This window comes from Mastomys coucha, unplaced genomic scaffold, assembly GCF_008632895.1.
Source record: "Mastomys coucha isolate ucsf_1 unplaced genomic scaffold, UCSF_Mcou_1 pScaffold3, whole genome shotgun sequence".
Lineage (NCBI taxonomy): Eukaryota > Metazoa > Chordata > Mammalia > Rodentia > Muridae > Mastomys > Mastomys coucha.
In genome coordinates this window covers 33,632,154-33,650,159 of record NW_022196909.1, presented here as the reverse complement: position 1 = coordinate 33,650,159, position 18,006 = coordinate 33,632,154, and the positions used below count along the sequence as shown (strand labels likewise).

Below are 18,006 nucleotides of genomic sequence, written 5' to 3'. Positions count from 1 at the left end.
CAAATATGACTGTTTTCGTTAAGATGAAAATCCAAGTGGCTTGTCCACGGTGACGCAGGTAAGTTCTGACTGAAGCTTGTATAGTCATGCGTGGGTTGCTCTAGTCTGCTCTGGGACTTATTTTACAAAGCATCCTTCAGTGGGGGAGACTTCTGCTCGTCTCGAGTCCCTTCTGTGTTTTCAAAGTGATCATTACCAACTATAAATAGAAGACAGGTAAAGAAAACGAGCCACCAAATCACTCTGTTTTGGCAAATATCCTTTTCTATTATATAAATATTATATATATAAACAATATAAATTACAATTATTTTATATATTTACACACATATATATACACACATATATGTATATATATACACACATATATGTATATATGCATATATATATATATATATATATATATATAATACAGAAAAGGAAGGTAGTAGTCATTGGAGTAAAAAAAAATACAACTGGCTTTGCTCAGACATTAAACAATCTTTTATGTGTAGAAAATCTTGAAGACTTGATGGGGAAAGAAGAAAAAATTTTCTCAGATCTAATAAACAAATTGTAGAATAAAATTTGAGATTGAAGAGTCAATCTTTTCTATATATTGGTAAAGAAATTAGATATTGGAGTTAAAATTCAGTATCCCTTACATTGTCACTGTGAAAAGCTTGTTTAACCCCGAAATGGGTCTCAACACACAAGTTGAGAACCTCTGAGATAGTGGGAAATGGAGGAAAAAAAGGAGAAGGGAGTTCCCTTGTTAAAAAATGATTGGGGAGGGTAGAAATCAGGGCTTCATTGACAGGCAAGCACACATTTTGGATAGGTACTATAGATGATTGATAGATAGATAGATAGATAGATAGATAGATAGATAGATAGATAGATAGACAGATGATAGATAGATTATAGATAAATGATAGATAGATGACAGATAGACAGATGATAGATAGATAGATTATAGATAGATGATAGATAGATAGACAGACAGATAGATAGATTAGTAGATGATAGATAGATAGATAGATAGATGATAGATAGATAAATGATAGACAGACAGATGATAGATAGATAGACAGGTGATAGACAGATAGATGATAGATAGATAGATAGATAGATAGATGATAGATAGATAGATAGACAGATGATAGATAGATTAATAGATGATAGATAGATAGATTAATAGATGATAGTTAGATGATAGATAGATAGACAGACAGATGATAGATAGATAGATAGATGATAGATAGATAGATGATAGATAGATAGATAGATGATAGATAGATTAATAGATGATTGATAGATAGATAGATAGATAGATAGATAGATGATAGGTAAATAAATAGATAGATAGATAGATAGATAGATAGATAGATAGATGACAAATAGATGTTAGACAGATGATCATGATAGGTAGATAGATGATAGGTGATAAACAGATGTTAGATAGATGCTAAGTAGATGGATAGATGATAGATAAATAGATAGGCAGACTATAACACATATTCTAAACCCAGAGAACACAATAGCCAAAGTGAACCCTAATGTAAACTATGACACTTAATGACAATGACATATCCATGTAGGTTCATCAATTTTTGGTTAGAAACATTGGAACTGTGGATCTAACTCAGTTGGCATGTTGTCTAGTATGCATGAGGCCCTAAATCTGATCCCCAGCACCACATACACCTGATGTGGAGGTACATGCCTGTAACCTAAGCCTGGGAGAGGTAGAGGTGGGAAGATTACAAGTTCAAGGTCATTATCAGCTATATAGTTATATCTTAGCCAACCTGTGTGATACCCTGCTTCAAATCTATACAGATGTTCAACTACCATATCATCAAGGTACCAGATGTGATAAGAGAGGAGGTTGTGTATGAATGGAAAAGTTATGTGTGCTATTATGTCGAACTATATTTAAAAATATAGACATATATTTAGAGCAGATAAATCTTTATATAGTTAGTATGCTGTAATGCCTTTTTAGTTTATGTTTCTATACACATGTTGAGAGCATGTCCCTAATCCAGAAGTTCATTAATGTAAAGCACATCATCAGATGAGGATGGTATGGGTTTAGTGAACAAAATACATTTACAATTTGTGTCCTCCAAACTTGGGCAACTTTAGAAAACTTTCTATACATGGTGGAAAAAGCTCTCACCAGTTCAAGGATATTCCCCATTCCATTGGTGGCTCCTTGGGATGACAGGGTTTGATTGACATCTCTTCCGCTGAAGTTCTGTGCCGTTCTCTCAGACTGGGTGCTGCAATACTAAGAATTGAGAGCTGGTATGTGAAACCATCACAATGAAGTCACAGCAAAGCAGCTTCACTCCACGCAAGGTATTACAAGGGTGTGTGCAGCGTCTACAGAGACCACGTAAACATCACCAGACCAGAATATGAGGTGGAAGACACCTGAGGAGAATGCTCATTGCCTGTCTCTCTGTCTTGTGGGATAGGAGGATACAGATGCTGAGCCATTTTAGAAAGCTGTAAAATCTGTTGGTTAGTAACTGGGGTCCCTTTCTTGAACCTTTGTTGGAACAATTGTGATAGAAACTCTTGAGAATGCATACAAGCCTGTCAGAGCTTTCATTTTATGAGTTTGTTTCTTATTAGGAACACTCTCCATCTAAAAATACCATTCCAGTTAAATAAATAATCCAATCACTTTTCACCCTTCAGGCCAGGCACTGGCACAAACAAAAGGTCAGCATGTCTAGTGTCCCAGACACCAGTATTGCCATAGACGCCAACTTAAGGTTGTGGGAAATTTGAGAATTGACCTAGAAAATGATTTCCTTCTTTCTTTTCTTCGTTTCTGTACGTGAGTGTCCACAAACAAACCTTTTGTAATTTGATCTAGACAGATACTGGGAAACACATGAAATAAGAGATGGAAAAATTTATAAGAAAATGAAGAGACCATACTTGACAATATAACCATCGTGGGAGCGTGCTTTGCAGACCTGCTTTAGGGAACGTGTGACTCTTTCTAAGCATCTGCAGTGCTGATGTGTTTTACACACACACGCACATGAAGAAAAAGAGAGACAGAGAGACACATAGAGAGACAGAGATAAAGGCAGAGACAGAGAGACAGAGAAAGAGTACACACAGAGACAGACAGACAGACAGATGAGGAAGAGAACTACTACCATCAACCATCACCACCATCACCACTATTACCACCACCATCATCATCACTACCATATTCCATACATTTCTTAAGAGAATCTATGGGGGAGTGGGGAAGAGCTCAAACCATAAGAAATGTTTTTTTCACAATTATTCTTGATACCATGTCATTTATTCTCTCCGTAAATCATGTGAAAAGTAGACCAAAAGTCTGCCAGGAAGCCATTATTTTCTGCCTGAGCCCAAGTGACTCGTGTTGCACGTGAAGTAGCATGAATAACTAGGAGCATGCACACTATGTGTGTACGTGCATGTGGAGTGTACATGTACATGTGTGTGTGTGTATACGCAAGTTGAAAGTGCAAGTATACATGTGGATGCACATGTGTATTGAGTGTGCACGACTGCATGTGTGTGAATGTTAGTGTGTGTAACATATGTGAATGCCTATATATGTGTGTATGTTTTTTGTGTGTATGTTTATGTGCACATATGTGCGTGTATGCAGATCTGTGTGACTGTACATGTGTGTGTATATTGTGTGTGCATGCATACATGTTCACATGTGCATACATTCATGCCACTAAGGTTTTAAGAGGAGATAATGGTGACAAAACGTTTAATCTTTTGTCCAGACCCCACATCATCATTTATAGTGTACCTTTGTGAGCTTAAGGACGTAACTGCAGCTAGAAACAAAATTTGACCACCTTTTTATAGGCACAAAAATGTACCGTATGTTAAAACTGGTGAGATGATAGCATCTGATCAATCCCTTTATCTCTAAAACTCCACAAACACCTTGCTGTGTATGGGAAATGTCACCCTTGAGAGCGGTGCTCCCTAATTCAGAAGCAAAGGACGTTTCATGAGCATCATGATAACTGAGCTCCTTTACGCAGTTTTAGGCCAACAGAAACCTTCCTTTTCCGGACATTAAGGCCACCACATAGACAGGCTCGGATCCTTAGCCCTAACTTGACTTCTTCTGCTTTGGGGACCTGTCATTTTCAGGATCATCATGCATGGGATTTTATGAAGGTCCTTTTTGGTACCAGCATGGTACGTATTTATGGTAGTGTCATTGAAACCTAGCGTATCCCTTTGGCTCACACATAAAAAGGACATCACAGAGAGCAGACCCTTTCCATCATCATCATCATCATCATCATCATTATTAAAGTGAATTTTTGGTTACATGTTATTAGTTTAATGGGATTTGACCTGTGTAGCAATTAGTCGTGTAACACATTTATATCATGAAAGCATTCGAGAGAAATGAATTGTTAATTATGGATGATAGCCATGTTGTATGATTGGATCTGTTTGAGAGGAAATTGATTCAAATCACCACAGCTTATTTTCACAGTCCTGAAAGGAGGCTTGAGTGGTCCTATGGCTCTTTGTGGTCCTTTTTATCAAACACGTGGTGACTTGAATCAACCAATCTACGGCTACAAGCATTCTTTAATGCAGACATGGAGGGTGCCTCAGACTTTAATGAGTTTCCCCAAGAGGTGTGAGGAGGAGAAATGTTTTCTTCATGGCTAAAAGATTGATACGTTCTCGGGAGTTTCTTCGAAAGGGATCCATGAAGGTACATGGTACTCTGTGTGCCTCAAGTCGGAAGGAAGCCTTTTCAGATAAAAGTTACATATAAACTGGAGACTCAACCCTGATAGAAAATAACAGCCATAACAAAGAAATCCATACAGGGTCAATCTGGAGCAGATCTTGCCTAAAGCATTTTGTCGATGAAGCCCCATGGGCTTGCGCAGGAGACTTAACCAAATAAATGACAGACCTAGTCCTGAGCCCTTGAACAAGACAAGTCCATGGAGGACGCAGGTCAATATTTAAAATGTGATATAAGCCAGGTATGCTGGGGAATGTCTGAACTCAGGAAGGTGAAGCAGGAGGATTACTACAAGTTCAGGGCCAGGCTGGGGAATATAGCAAATACCAGACAGGGTAGACTATGACTCAAGAAAACAAACAAGCCTGAATGATGGGGCTTGGAAGCCATGCGTGCTTGGATATATATGATCCCTTTCCCTGTGATGGACTTCATAATATAACTTTATTACGTTTAATATCAGGGCTCTAGAAGAATATTCCATTTTATTTTTAAGTGTGTGTGCGCACGCGTGTGTGTGTGTGTGTGTGTGTGTATGTGTGTATGTGTGTGTGTGCGCACGTGTGCACGTGCGTGCTTGTGTGTCCAAAGGGGCCATTAGAGATCCTGGATTTGTTACAGCCAGATGTGGGTGCTGGGATCTGAACTCTGGTCCTCTGTAAAAGCAGCAGGAGCTCCTATCAGCTCATGAGCTTTCTCTCCAACCCAATGATTTCTGTTTTACTGCGTCTCAACAAGCTCCAAAGATTGTCTCCTGGAATCCCCTCACCCTGTGTTTTCAATTGTCCCTCAAAGTCTGAATGCATTCATGTGGGCGTAGCCCAAGGTGTTCTGTTTAATTTAGTTTCCTTTTTGCTCATATGTCTCTTCGAAAGAGCTTCTCAGATGCCGCCAGGGCAAGGCCTGAGCACAGGGAGACTCGTAGCGTAAGTTCTTGGAATTCACTAGAGATACAGGAGTCAAATCACATCCATGGAGATCGGGAGATGGCTCTGTGACGAGAAGTACTTGCTGTCCAAGAATGAGGAGCAGAGTGCAGATCCCAATAGCCATATGAAAGGTAAGCTCTGTTGCATGATCCCATGTCCCCAGAGCTGGCAGGGAGAAAGAAAGAAAGACAGGAGAATCGCTTACTGACAGGGACAGGTCTTGCCTTGAGGAGATTCAGAAGAGAGTGACAGGGAACATCCTGTGTCTTCCATTCGCTTCTGCGGGAAGAACACAGTTACAGATGCGCATGGGCACCCAGACCAGACCAGTACACACAGTAGGTACACACACGCACATACGAACGCCAGTGGACAAACAAAGGTCCCATTCCCCTATGAACCGTAGCTAGTGGGTTGTAGGGACGGGAGGGTGGATCTTAGACAAAGATCGCTGTGCTCGCTCCTTTTCGGTCAACTTGACACAAGCCCTAGGCTCACCCGAGAAGAGAGAAATTCAATTGAGAAAATGGCCCCATCAGACTGGCCTATAGGAAAGCTTGGGAGGCATTTTCTTAATGGATTATTGATCTAGGAGGGCCTGGTTCCTTATAGACAGGGCTACTCCTGGGCAGCTGGTCCTAGACTGTATAAGAAAGCAGGCCGAGCAAGCTATGGCAAGCAAGCCAGTAAGCAGCACCCCTCCATGGCCTCTGTTTTAGTTCCTGAACCTTGCCTCGTTTGGATCTCTTTCTTGGCTTCCCTCAGTAGACTGTAATCAAGCCTATAAGCCAAATAAGTCCTTTCTTCCCCAAGTTGCTCTTGGTCACGATTTTAATCATGGAAAACTAGGCAAAACAAGATATCACCAACAAGAAGTGTTAGTCAAGTAATCGTAATTTTTTTTTTGATAGATTATGGAGTTGCTGTTTTTCTGCCCATGACCTCTTCTTGAATTCTAGATAATTCCAATCCCCATGGAAAAGCTCATAACCAAAACAAATCATGACCTATTCTGAAAGCAGGTCGCTGCTCAAAGCCACCACCTTTTTAGGAACAAATACCTGGTTTCCATGGTGCATTTCAAGGAGCCACAGGGACGGCATGATGTTGACCAGGTACACAAAGATGGCTGGAGAAAGCCTGAGGGTGGAGAAAGAGATGTTAGCTTTTAAAATTTTTTAATTTTTTTTTTTTTTAAATTTCAAGGGAAAAGATTAGGGAAGAGGTGGAAGGGACGGCTCTGCAGGTAGAGTGTTTGCGGTACAGCCTGAGAGCCTAATGTCAGATCACAAGAACCCATGTAAATGCTGGAGCAGGTCTTCGGTAATCCCAGTCTGCAGAAGGTGGTGACAGAGGACCCTGTGGGCAACCTGAGTGGCTAGGCTAACTGAATGGTCAAATTCTAGGTGTACGTGTGTCACTCTGTCTCAATATGGAAGATGAAGAGTGCTTAAGGAAGATGTCCAATGTCTGTCCTTTCTCTCCATGTGCACACACCACCACCCCAAACAATGAGCTCCCACAATGTGAACACATATGTACATCACACACACACACGCACACGCACACGCACACACACACACACACACACACACACACACACACACACACCTCCCTAAAAGAAGCCAAGAAAACCCCGGAGCCCAGTCACAGTCACCCTCCGTTATTGTTACATGATTTCTGCCACAGGGATTACAGAGACATACAGGAACTGCAAAGCCGCTCTTCTCACCGAATCCCTAATCCAATTAATAAAAGCTGACTGTAATATGGCATCCGGGAACACCACCAATTAGATCTAGGCACAACATCGCTTATTTTGGTATTTGAGATGTTTTACAGAAAGCAAATTTTGCAGTCAGAGCAAATCCTGGATTTATTTCAACTTTGCAATTTCAAGGAAATTGGTAGTAATTTTCCCCCCTGAACGCTGACCTAGACTTCTGAGCTTTCAGATGGTAACTTCTCGCTAAACACAAAACCCAAATGGTGGGGATGAGGATGGAGAACCGTTCATTGATCTGTGCATGTGCTAAACCTGAAAAACTAAAAGGAAGGAAGAAAGAAAGAAAAACATCTAAAGGTCTGGGAACTTTCAAGAGGTTAGTTCTATTGTCTTAGCTAGGGTTTTACTGATGTGAACAAACACCATGACCAAGGCAAGGCAATAATTAGAACAATATTTAATTGGGGCTGGCTTACAGGTTCAGAGGTTCAGTCCATTAAAGGTTCAGAGGTTCAGTCCTTTATCATCAAAGTCAGAACATAGCAGCATCCAGGCAGGCGCGGTACAGGAGGAGCTGAGTGTTCTACATCTTCATCTGAAGGCTGCTAGCAGAATACTGACTTCTGGGAAGGTAGGATGAGGATCTTATAGCCCACACCCACAGTGACACACCCACTCCAACAAGGCCACACCTATTCCCATAAGGGCCACATCTACTCCAACAAAGGCCACGCCCACTCCAACAGGGCCACACCTCCTAATAGTGCCACTCCCTGGGCCGAGCATATACAAACCATCACATCAATATTTGTTACTTCCTGATTCAAAATTCAGAAGGAGCGCTGAAGAGGAAGAGAGAACTGGTGGAGACACGCTCAGGTTCAAATGACCTGTGCTGACTGACGATCTCCTAATTCATTTCCCAATGCACACAGACAGCCACGACAGGCAGGGTGACCATCAACTCTTCATGCCCAGGGTCAATTTGCATGGCTTTGCCAATGGTGTTGACTTTCTCAAGAGTTCTAGAAGTTGAACCTCTACGGTGATAGAGGGTCAGTGTGGTGGGGTTCAGTGAATCTCCCATTCTGGCTCCTATATGAGAAGTCTTGTGTGATGTCTTGGCATAGCCTTGTCTCAGTGTACACGTTTGGAATAGCCTTCTCAACTCCTTTCCCATTGTTAAAAGCAGTTTTATTGTCCTGGGAGCCACTTGTATCATATAATTTAATTTACAAATCCTGCCCCGCTTACGAACATGAATCTGGAGCGGAACCACAGTAGCATACAGTAGCAGCATTGGCCTGGCAAGGATCAGCAAGCCTCAGCATCTGGTAGAAGAAAGAGCTCAGTGGACAGTAGCTTATACCGGTGCTTATTGGGAAATTCTACCTCTGCTCCTTCGTTTCACAATAATCCTGAATCACCACAAAATAGACTCTTAGAGAGGAATCGTCTAATTGGGTTGCCTGTAGGCATGGGCGAGAGAGATTTTCTTGACTGAGATTGAGTTGGGCAGATTCACTGTGAAGGTGGGCGGCACCATCCCCTATGCCTGCCCTCTGAACTGTATTAGCGAGAAGACAGCTCGCAATAAACCGTGCAAAACCCCAAGCATTTATTCTCTCTGTGCTCTGGCTGTGTATACGGAACATCAAATTTCTGCCTTGACTTCCACATAATAATGAACTGTGACCTGGGATCAGAAACCCAATGAAGCTTTTCCTCTCTAAGTTGCCTTTGTACCAGGATGTTTTCTATCACAGGAAAGGAAATAAAACTAGTAATGAAAATATATCTGTATACTTTGGAAGTAATAAGTTGGGCACAGTGATAAACATCTGTAATCTCGGTATCCTGGAGGTTGAGATGCAGGATTGTAAACATGAGGCCAATTTGTGATGCATATCAAGATTTTTCCTTTTAAAACCAGATGATGATGATGATGATGATGATGATGATGATGATGATGATGATGAAGATAAATAATAAGAGACAAGTAAGGTTTTTTCCAAACTTATTTCTTCAAATTGTGTTTGGTTTTGGATTAAATTCTTTCTTGATAGAGTATCTCAAAGTCAAATTAGTAAGTTAATTCATTTTAGTAAAAATGTTTTTAGTACCTATTTGTAGTTGTGAGATTAAACTTTACCCAAACAACACTACTATAAGCTAGAGAGTAAAATAAATAAAGAAAGAAGAAGATAAAAGGAAAAAAATGGGTAGAATTTTAAAAGGCTATTTACCCTTTGTTATCTTCTTTAATCTTCTGAGGGGAAAAAAATAGAAAGGGCAAGAAAAAAAAGGTCTTTTAAAAAAAAAATCAATATTTAATATAGACACTCTTCTACTTTTGATTTCTTGCCAAAACCAATTTTGAAGCAAAAGGTTATGGGTCAAGATATTATTAAACTCTAACTTGGAAGATGTCTGAGCTGCAGAGAAATGTCAAAAACCCATGTCGGGCATGCTCTTAAAAGAAAGAAACTATCGACTCTTTGACCTTATGTACCACAGGAAACATGAGGAAGATTTGCTGAGAGACATGGGGAAGGACATCAGTTCTGGTCAGAGGGCAACCTGCATATGTCAGTTGTTTGTGTTTGGACACATCCACTGCTGGCGAAACAAAAGTTTGTTAACCTCAAGTTAATTTGGAGCCTAACATCCCTAGTAATACTGTTAAAATAATAATCTGGGGGCGGTGTTAGGCACAGAACACAGTAGAACTCAAAGGAAGTTGAAAATAAACCAATGACCTTAATATCTCTGGTACATTAAATCCATTTCTATAATTAGAAAAACTATCATTATCCCATTTCAGTGTATTTCCCCTAATTAGGAGATTAGCTCAGCAAACACACACACACACACATACACACACACTCAACTCAATCTTCAAGAATTTCTGTGTTGTGTAATATAGAAAGTCTAACCTCATTCACCCCATAGTCAGGGTTCCACGATCTATTTTAGTGCCTTACCCCTAGCACATCCTATCAAGACCAGCAACTTCAGGCCCAGCCTACTATTTACTTAAAAGAAAGCAACATAAAACCAAAGAAAATGTGGACAAGGTTAGTGGTATAGAGCTCTTCTGGAGCCTTGGGTTTCAGCTCCAGGGCCACTAAAGCAAAAATCATTTTGGAGACATTTCATTTCTTTAACCCTTCTTTCTCAGAGCTCTGTGACACACAGAAGGAGGTGAGAAGACAGACTCAAGCTGAGGAAATAAACCACATTCCACTGTATGCACTGCCTCCTCTAACAAACCAAGGTCCCTCTTCGGAACAGTATGCCTAATGTGGCTGAGCTCTGAAGAGAGGATGAGAAATGCTTTTAAATGTGAACATCCCCTCTCCACAAAAAAAGCCAAAGTCTTTTGGGGATGCTCTTCTGCGCATATCTGCCCATTTACATCCAACTTGTACGTTCAGGGCACAGCAGGCAGTGTTTGGAATCTGCATTGTCCACGAGACCCAAAGAATGCGGAGCTGTTTTGCAGGCCTGTGGATGTTAGATTGGCTTTTGGAATACCAGCTTTCTGAAGGCAGACCACCTGTCTCCTGGCCTTCCCCGATTTCTCACATCCTCCTCTCCAAGATAGCATGTTGTTCTCTTGTTTAGGGCTCAGTTAATGTCAGTTCAGCAAATGCTCTGCTGCTTAAAGGCTTGTATTCGTGCATAAAGGATGACCGAATGAATAAAAACACGATGAATCTACAAACACGAACATGGACCTTTGACTTCTGGATGTCTAGTTAGGACCAAACTTTGAGCCACGACCTTTGAAGAATTATTATTCAACATTTATTCTTTCTCAAAAAGGTTAATATACATGTTGTGTGTGTGTGTGTGGTGTGTAGGTGTCCACAGAGGCCAGAAGATGGCATCAGACTCCCCGGATCTGGAGTTAAAGTGGTTGTGAGCTGCCTAAATTAGAAGCTAGAGACTACAGCTGTAGCCTCTGGAAGAGCAGCAAGTGATCTTGACTCCAGAGCCACCCACTTCTCCAGTCCAATGACTCATTACATCTAAGGCAGAATGGTCAGTAGCAGCGGTCACACTCGGAAGAAGTCAATCATTATAGTGCCTCTTCCTTTCCTTAATGGTTGTCTATCACTTACCTTTTGAGACGTAAGATCAGTTAAGAGTGTCTGTTAAGAGCAACGGGACCCATGTGACCAACATTTCCGAGTCTCAGTTACAGAACTTCTGCTGTCCCCATGTCAGTTCTGTATCCAAATAAAACAGCCACCGCTCGACTGCTTGCATCAGAGGGTGCTGGTACCACCAGAGGGTGGCTGAGAACACCACAACCCACAAACGCTAGCTTCACACTTGAACTCTGCAGGGTGGAGAGCAGTGTGGGTCACTTGCCTGTTTTAGGCTTTATGAGGCAGCCCGCTCCTGGCCCTGTGTGCCTTTGGGGTGAGTTACCTTTCTTTCTCACCAAGCTTTTACAGGGCCATGAAGACACTGGAAGATTCAGGCCTTCAGGCACGTGTCTGCCTGTCTGGGACATCCTCTGCCACAATGGAATCAGATTACACCCTTCTCCTATCTCACGTCAGCGAGATGAAGACCCTTCTATAAAACCTCCCTGTGTCACTTGAGGTGCAAGCCTTCTTGCTATGCGGTTTTTCTTCATAGGCTTCAAAATGTATCCTTACATGTGCATGTTAGTGTGTATTATGTGTTGGATATCAATGAGTTATGTACCTTCTTCCCCCCAAGTCATCCTCAGTGTTAGTGTGCACACAATTTCGACTCTCTGCCCCTAATTAAAGGATGCCCTCAGCTTCCTCAGAGCACACAGCTCACGTGGGCTCCTCACAGTCATTTGATAAAGACCCTGGTTTGATTAGAAACAGCTTCTTGAAATAAAACCGTAACTTAATAATTTTTATCAGAAGTTTTATTTAGTGAAACTAATGGTTTTTGTTTTGGTTCAGTTTTTTGTTTTGTTTTGTTTTGTTTTTTCTCTTAAGAATGTTCAGTGTCTCACTCTGAGAATATATAATATTATAATAAACAATATATTACTTTGGAAGACCAGAGTACCCTTTAAAATGCTTTTGTAATGTGTTTATTCGGTGTGTGTGGCATGCATGCATGACACAATACATTCATGCAGGTCAGATAATCACTTACAGGAGTTGATACTCTCCCTCCATCGTGTGGGTTCTGAGGATTGAACTCTGATCCTCTGGCATGGCAGCAATTGCCTTTATGCATTGAGCCAACTGGCTGTCCCAAGTCTACAGTACTCTGGATTTTTATGTACTATCAATTCTATTTAGTTTCAGAACCATGGAGAGTTTGAATCAATTCTCATGAGTTTTTCTAAGAGCTACCAGATAATTGCACTGTGGGGTGTGTGTGTGTGTGTGTGTGTGTGTGTGTGTGTGTGTGTGTGTGTTTATATGTGTTTGCCATGATGGCTTTGGGACTAATTAGTCTCTAAACAACTTGCTTAATAAATAATGCCACAAGAGGACCTAACCACATCAGAAATCAAATGAGCTGAGTTTCTAGACAGCTATTTGTAAAAATACCACACGTTATACTGCCGGACACTAACATGAAACATCCAAATGGGAGATCTTTCCAAAACTGACAATAGTCTGTCACCAATGAGCTAGCTGCTTGGAGAAACTCAAATATATTATAATCTCAATTAATGTTATCTGGTCAGAAAATTAACGTTGCCAGACACAACATTTTTTGTATAACACCAAATTATCATGCTCAGCTGTGTTTTCTAAATTAAAACTTCCTTTGAACATCTTTCCCAGTATAAGTTGTCTCCAAAGAAATACCTCATAGGTTTTTCCTTTGTACAGTAATGTAATTATTAGCCTATTAACAAATTTGTTTACTTGATCTCATTTCTGGACCATGTGTGTATCTATGTATGCATTGCTCAACACAACTCTGAGGTCTCTCTCCCTATTTTATTTTTTCTTTTAAAGCAGGGTCTTGGACAGCTCAGGCTGGCCTTGAACACCTGATCCTTCGCCCTCCAGTGTTAAGGTTGAAGCACACACCTCCGTACCCAGCTTTGCACCGAGTTCTTCGAAAGATGTACTCACTGCATTCTTTCTTTCCATTTTATACTAAAATTAAAATGCTATTTATCATACAAAGTAGTCATTTCCACAAATTATAACACTTTTCAAAAAATGATTATGTCATGACATTTAGCACATTAGGGCCTGAGTGGATTTTATTTATTTCAATTCAGCTTTAGCCCAGAATTAGAATTCCATTTTGCTCTTTCTAAAAATGACAATTATTGTTCTTTTCTTATTGAAAATGTAACACCTATTCAATTTTAGGCATAGAACATATATACATAAATACAGAGGGAAATTAACCATAATATCACTTGTTACATTTGTTTTCTTTTTTTTTTAATTTTTTTCTGGCTTCTAATCATACATACAAATGTGGATGTGGGTAATAGTTAAACAAAGCAAAAACTACTTCTCCACGAATACTGATTTAATTTCCTTTTCACTTCGTGACATTTTACACTCTATGGAACTGAATAGAAATGCAAGGATCACACATTCAGGTTTCAAAATCTCATCATAAAGCCCCCTAAATATGCATAATATAATTTCTGGAAACATCGTTTTCTTGGAAATTAAAGAAACTATGCCAAGTTGTCCTTCTGTGAAGCCCTGAGTTATGATTTAAAAATTTCTTAGCCCCTTTGTCAGGGTGCTGGTTTCTCTGGGTGACTTCCATCTTGGCTACTCAGCAGAGGCCTTCCATGGGTGTCAGGGGGCTTACGGTTGCCCTTACCAACCTGTCTACACATGGGACTTACCTACCTCTCTGTCTATAACATCTGAAATGATTCCAGCCTCGGAACTCCCAAGAACTTACTGTCTTCACCCCAGCCAGCATCCTTTCATCTTTTTAAGTAACATACCCCTCTCCTCCTCCTGTTTCCAGATCTCCTGTGTGTGCCAGGTAAGGGAGGCCATTACTGTGTGGCTGTAAGCACCTGAGAACCCTGCCCCCACCAAAGAAATATACTGGGCCTATTTGAATGGCTGTCGATTAGATGAGGAGTCTTTTTTGTTTCGGTTATTTCATAGAAGTCTACAAAGCAGGCTCATGCAAGAGAGGAGAGAGGAAATCTGAAAAGATTGGGAACGGACTACACATTGCCATAGAATCACTGACTGTACTTGAGGTTCCCCGAGGACCGCTCACACAAGGTTTTGTCCACTGAGATAATTCTGAAGGTGAATCCGAAAATTCTCAATTATAAATTTCATTGTTGTTCATATTTCTTAAATTAAAAAAAAAAGGCATACTTGCAAACTATGATGTAAGCGGAAAGGGAAACTCAATCTCAAAATTCCTTACTCAATCTCAAAGCGTGTTTGAAAGCAAGGCCAGCTTTGTTACAATCAGTTAAGGATATTTGAGCTTTGGGATCTTGCCTCACAGCTAAATTAATGACTGGGGAAAGGTATGAGTCAATTTGAGGACCCACGTATAATTCTTAACATAAAATATTTCTGAGCAGAGGACACTGTGACATCTTCCTACACGGATGGGTTCTGAGCACAACCTTGAGGAACTCTGCCACCATAGCTTTCTCAGCCTGTATCAGTGACTCTATCCTCTGCCCTCAGACATCAACACCCACCGTCACGATAGCTCCTCAGTCTGTATCCTTCTGTCTCTTCTCTCTTGGACAGCGGCTGCCTTTGCTGCTCTATCTTGGTCTCCCTGCCCTCCTGCACCCCGGACATAATATGTTGAAGATTCTTTGTTTCCACCCATGTCACAATGCACGCACACACATGTAGCTGGACCAACCTCATATTCCTTCGGGGACATGGCCACATCTTGTATGAGGAAGGCTTGTTCATTGAGAAAAAATGTCTGTTTACGTGAAGTCAAATTGGTCATGATTACAGGAATTTTGTGGTTTGCGATAAATAAAATACATTATGAATGTTATGTATGTAATAATATAATTTACTTCCTTATAATAAAGATAACAGTATGTGTTTACTCTTTTCCATAGACAAGGTTGAGTTTTTCCTTAGAGAACCAAACTGAGGCTGTCTAAAGTCTCTGTCTCTCTTTTCTTTACAGCCTATTTAGTCTTCACAGAGACATCTGCTTTCACATGAATGCATGAGCTGTGTGCTTAGTATGAACTGTCCTCCTTATGGGAAGTGCCCTATCCCTCACAGCAAGAACAGACAATGAAATGGAAATCTCAGTTTACTGTCACCAGGTTATCAGGTGGCTAATCTAAGTGAACCACAATATTCTATACAACAATAAGGATATCCAGGAAAATAGAAAGCAGAGATAATAGTGTAAGTTAGAGGAGAAATTTCATTCTCTTAAGAATTACTAGGAGCTGGCAAGATGGCTCAGTGGTTAAGAGCACTGACTGTTCTGCGGAAGGTCCGGAGTTCAAATCCCAGCAACCACATGGTGGCTCACAACCATCTGTAATGAGAACTGATGCCCTCTTCTGGGGTGTTTGAAGACAGCTACCGTAAACTTACATATAATAAATAAATAAATCTTTAAAAAAAGAGTTGTTAGTCTTCAATACACACAATAATCTAACTTTTTGAGTCTGAACACATAAACCACAATTAAAATATAACACCCTTCTAATATATATTGATATAGATATATAAAGAGAGATAGGCATATACTTCTACATATAACTATATATTGTGTATGCATGTATATATATATATGCACACATGTACATATATGTGCAACAAATTTATATTTAGAGAAAAGGAACCAAGTCACCACCCTCTCTGTCACTTTGTATGAGTAATTTCCTGTGTCCTAAATATCATTTCCATGTGACCTTCAAACAAGTACTTCTTATGGTATATACATTATGAATTTTAGAAGAAAAGAAACACTGGTTTTCCATAATAAATATAGTTGATACATTTGTTGCATTGTTGATACATTTGATACATTGGGAGACTGGGGCTTCAGTCTCCCAGTACTAACACTTCAGAAGTCTTTATAAAGTAATATAGGGTGAGCACACAAGGAGCTCACCATTGATGCAAATGTGAATCCTCTAATGATTGAGAAAATTAAACAGTTCACATTTGTCCCAGTTCTGTGTAAGTGATAATGTCACTGCTGTGAGGAGAAACACTGGAAAATTTAAAGTTAGAATATTTTTGTGCTGATGTATTTGAGCTACCCATATTGAATTTTGCTTCCCCCAACCCCGAGGATAAAAGATAAAAAGAAAGAAAATCTCTAAAGATGGCCGTCATCTTGATATCCGTTCTATAAGTTATTGGTTGTGTAATCTCATGGGTGAAGTTTGTTCATCAGTCAGCACTTCCATTTCCTTGATAAACTTCTCTTATTCAAGTATAACATGACATCTGTCCCCAGTCCATCATGAAACATTGACTTTACCTTGAAAGATCATCACAGAAGTAATATAAGGGGGGGAAACTAGGATTGGGTCTCTACATGAATGACACAAAACCATGTCATAGAAAGGGAGGCATTCAATGTGTGTTTCACTGTAACCTTAGTGCAACTTTCTACCCTGAGATTGAGGCTCCATATAGCACACACATCTCTACAAGTACCGAGCATACAGGAAATCGTGTCTTGAGTCTCAGGATATATATTGACTCCCTGCTGACAGGGCTGGAAAATCTGATTAGCCATAAAAAATGTTACTGAAAGAACGAAGGATCTGGAAAACTTTCAGGAAATATGGGCAGCAAGTGAATTCAGACCAAGCATAGTCTATCTCCTGAGAGAACTTTCATGGTCCTTGTTGGCCACCTGGAAGTCTCTAGCTCTCCTTTCAAATGCCCCTCTCTTCCATCCCATCTGGGTTTCCAAAGATCAGTGGGATTGAAGACAAATAACACTATCTGGTTGGATAAATCCCACTCCATGAGATGAAACCCATGCCTGATACTGTTCTGGTGTCCAAGAACCCGAGACTTGATAGGCCATAGACCAACGGGAAAATCAAATACTGCTACTTTGTTAAAGGAACAGAGCAAAAAGATGACGCAGTCATTTAACAATGCTTTGTTGGTATCTCAAAGCACATAGGATTATCCCCTCTAATTATCTTTTTTACTCCCTGGATGATTCTCATATGCCTGGGCCCTTGTGGCTGTTTGAATGAGAAACATCTCCCAACGGTCTGGGGGCATTTGAACACTTGGTCTCCAGTTGATGAAGATGTTTGAGGGTGGTTTTAAGAAGTGTGGCCCAGCTGTCGGAAGTACATCACCGAGGAGGCTTTGAGATGACAAGCCTGGCACCATTTCCAGCAGGTTCAGGATGTGAACCCTCAGCTTCCGGCTCCTGCAGCCATGCCTGGGGTCTCCTGCCACGCTGTCCCTACCGTCAAGGACTCAACCCTCTGGGATCAGAAGCCAAACTCTTCTGTACATTGTCTTGGCCCTGGTGTTTCTTCACAGCAAAAGAAACATCAGGAGTACAGACCTCTTCACTCCTCTCCATCTCTGCTCAGACATCACATCTTCTACGGAGCCCCCCCCCCCCCC

General features: G+C 40.6%; 1 protein-coding gene across 2 annotated transcripts in view; it reads right to left on the bottom strand.

Annotated features, from left to right (window-relative positions):
• The window catches only part of Tmem26 (transmembrane protein 26), a 49,252-nt gene that overhangs the window by 25,000 nt on the left and 6,246 nt on the right, over positions 1 to 18,006 (bottom strand). The window contains exons 2-4 of one of the 2 annotated variants that reach the window (XM_031348774.1): positions 6,771 to 6,849; positions 5,919 to 5,988; positions 2,165 to 2,275 (exon numbers count right to left, since the gene is read on the bottom strand). In XM_031348774.1, the coding sequence (XP_031204634.1) occupies positions 2,165 to 2,275; positions 5,919 to 5,988; positions 6,771 to 6,781 (192 nt within the window). In that variant the 5' untranslated portion in view covers positions 6,782 to 6,849. The remainder of the gene's footprint in view (positions 1 to 2,164; positions 2,276 to 5,918; positions 5,989 to 6,770; positions 6,850 to 18,006) is intronic. The other variant, XM_031348773.1, reaches the window with a different exon arrangement.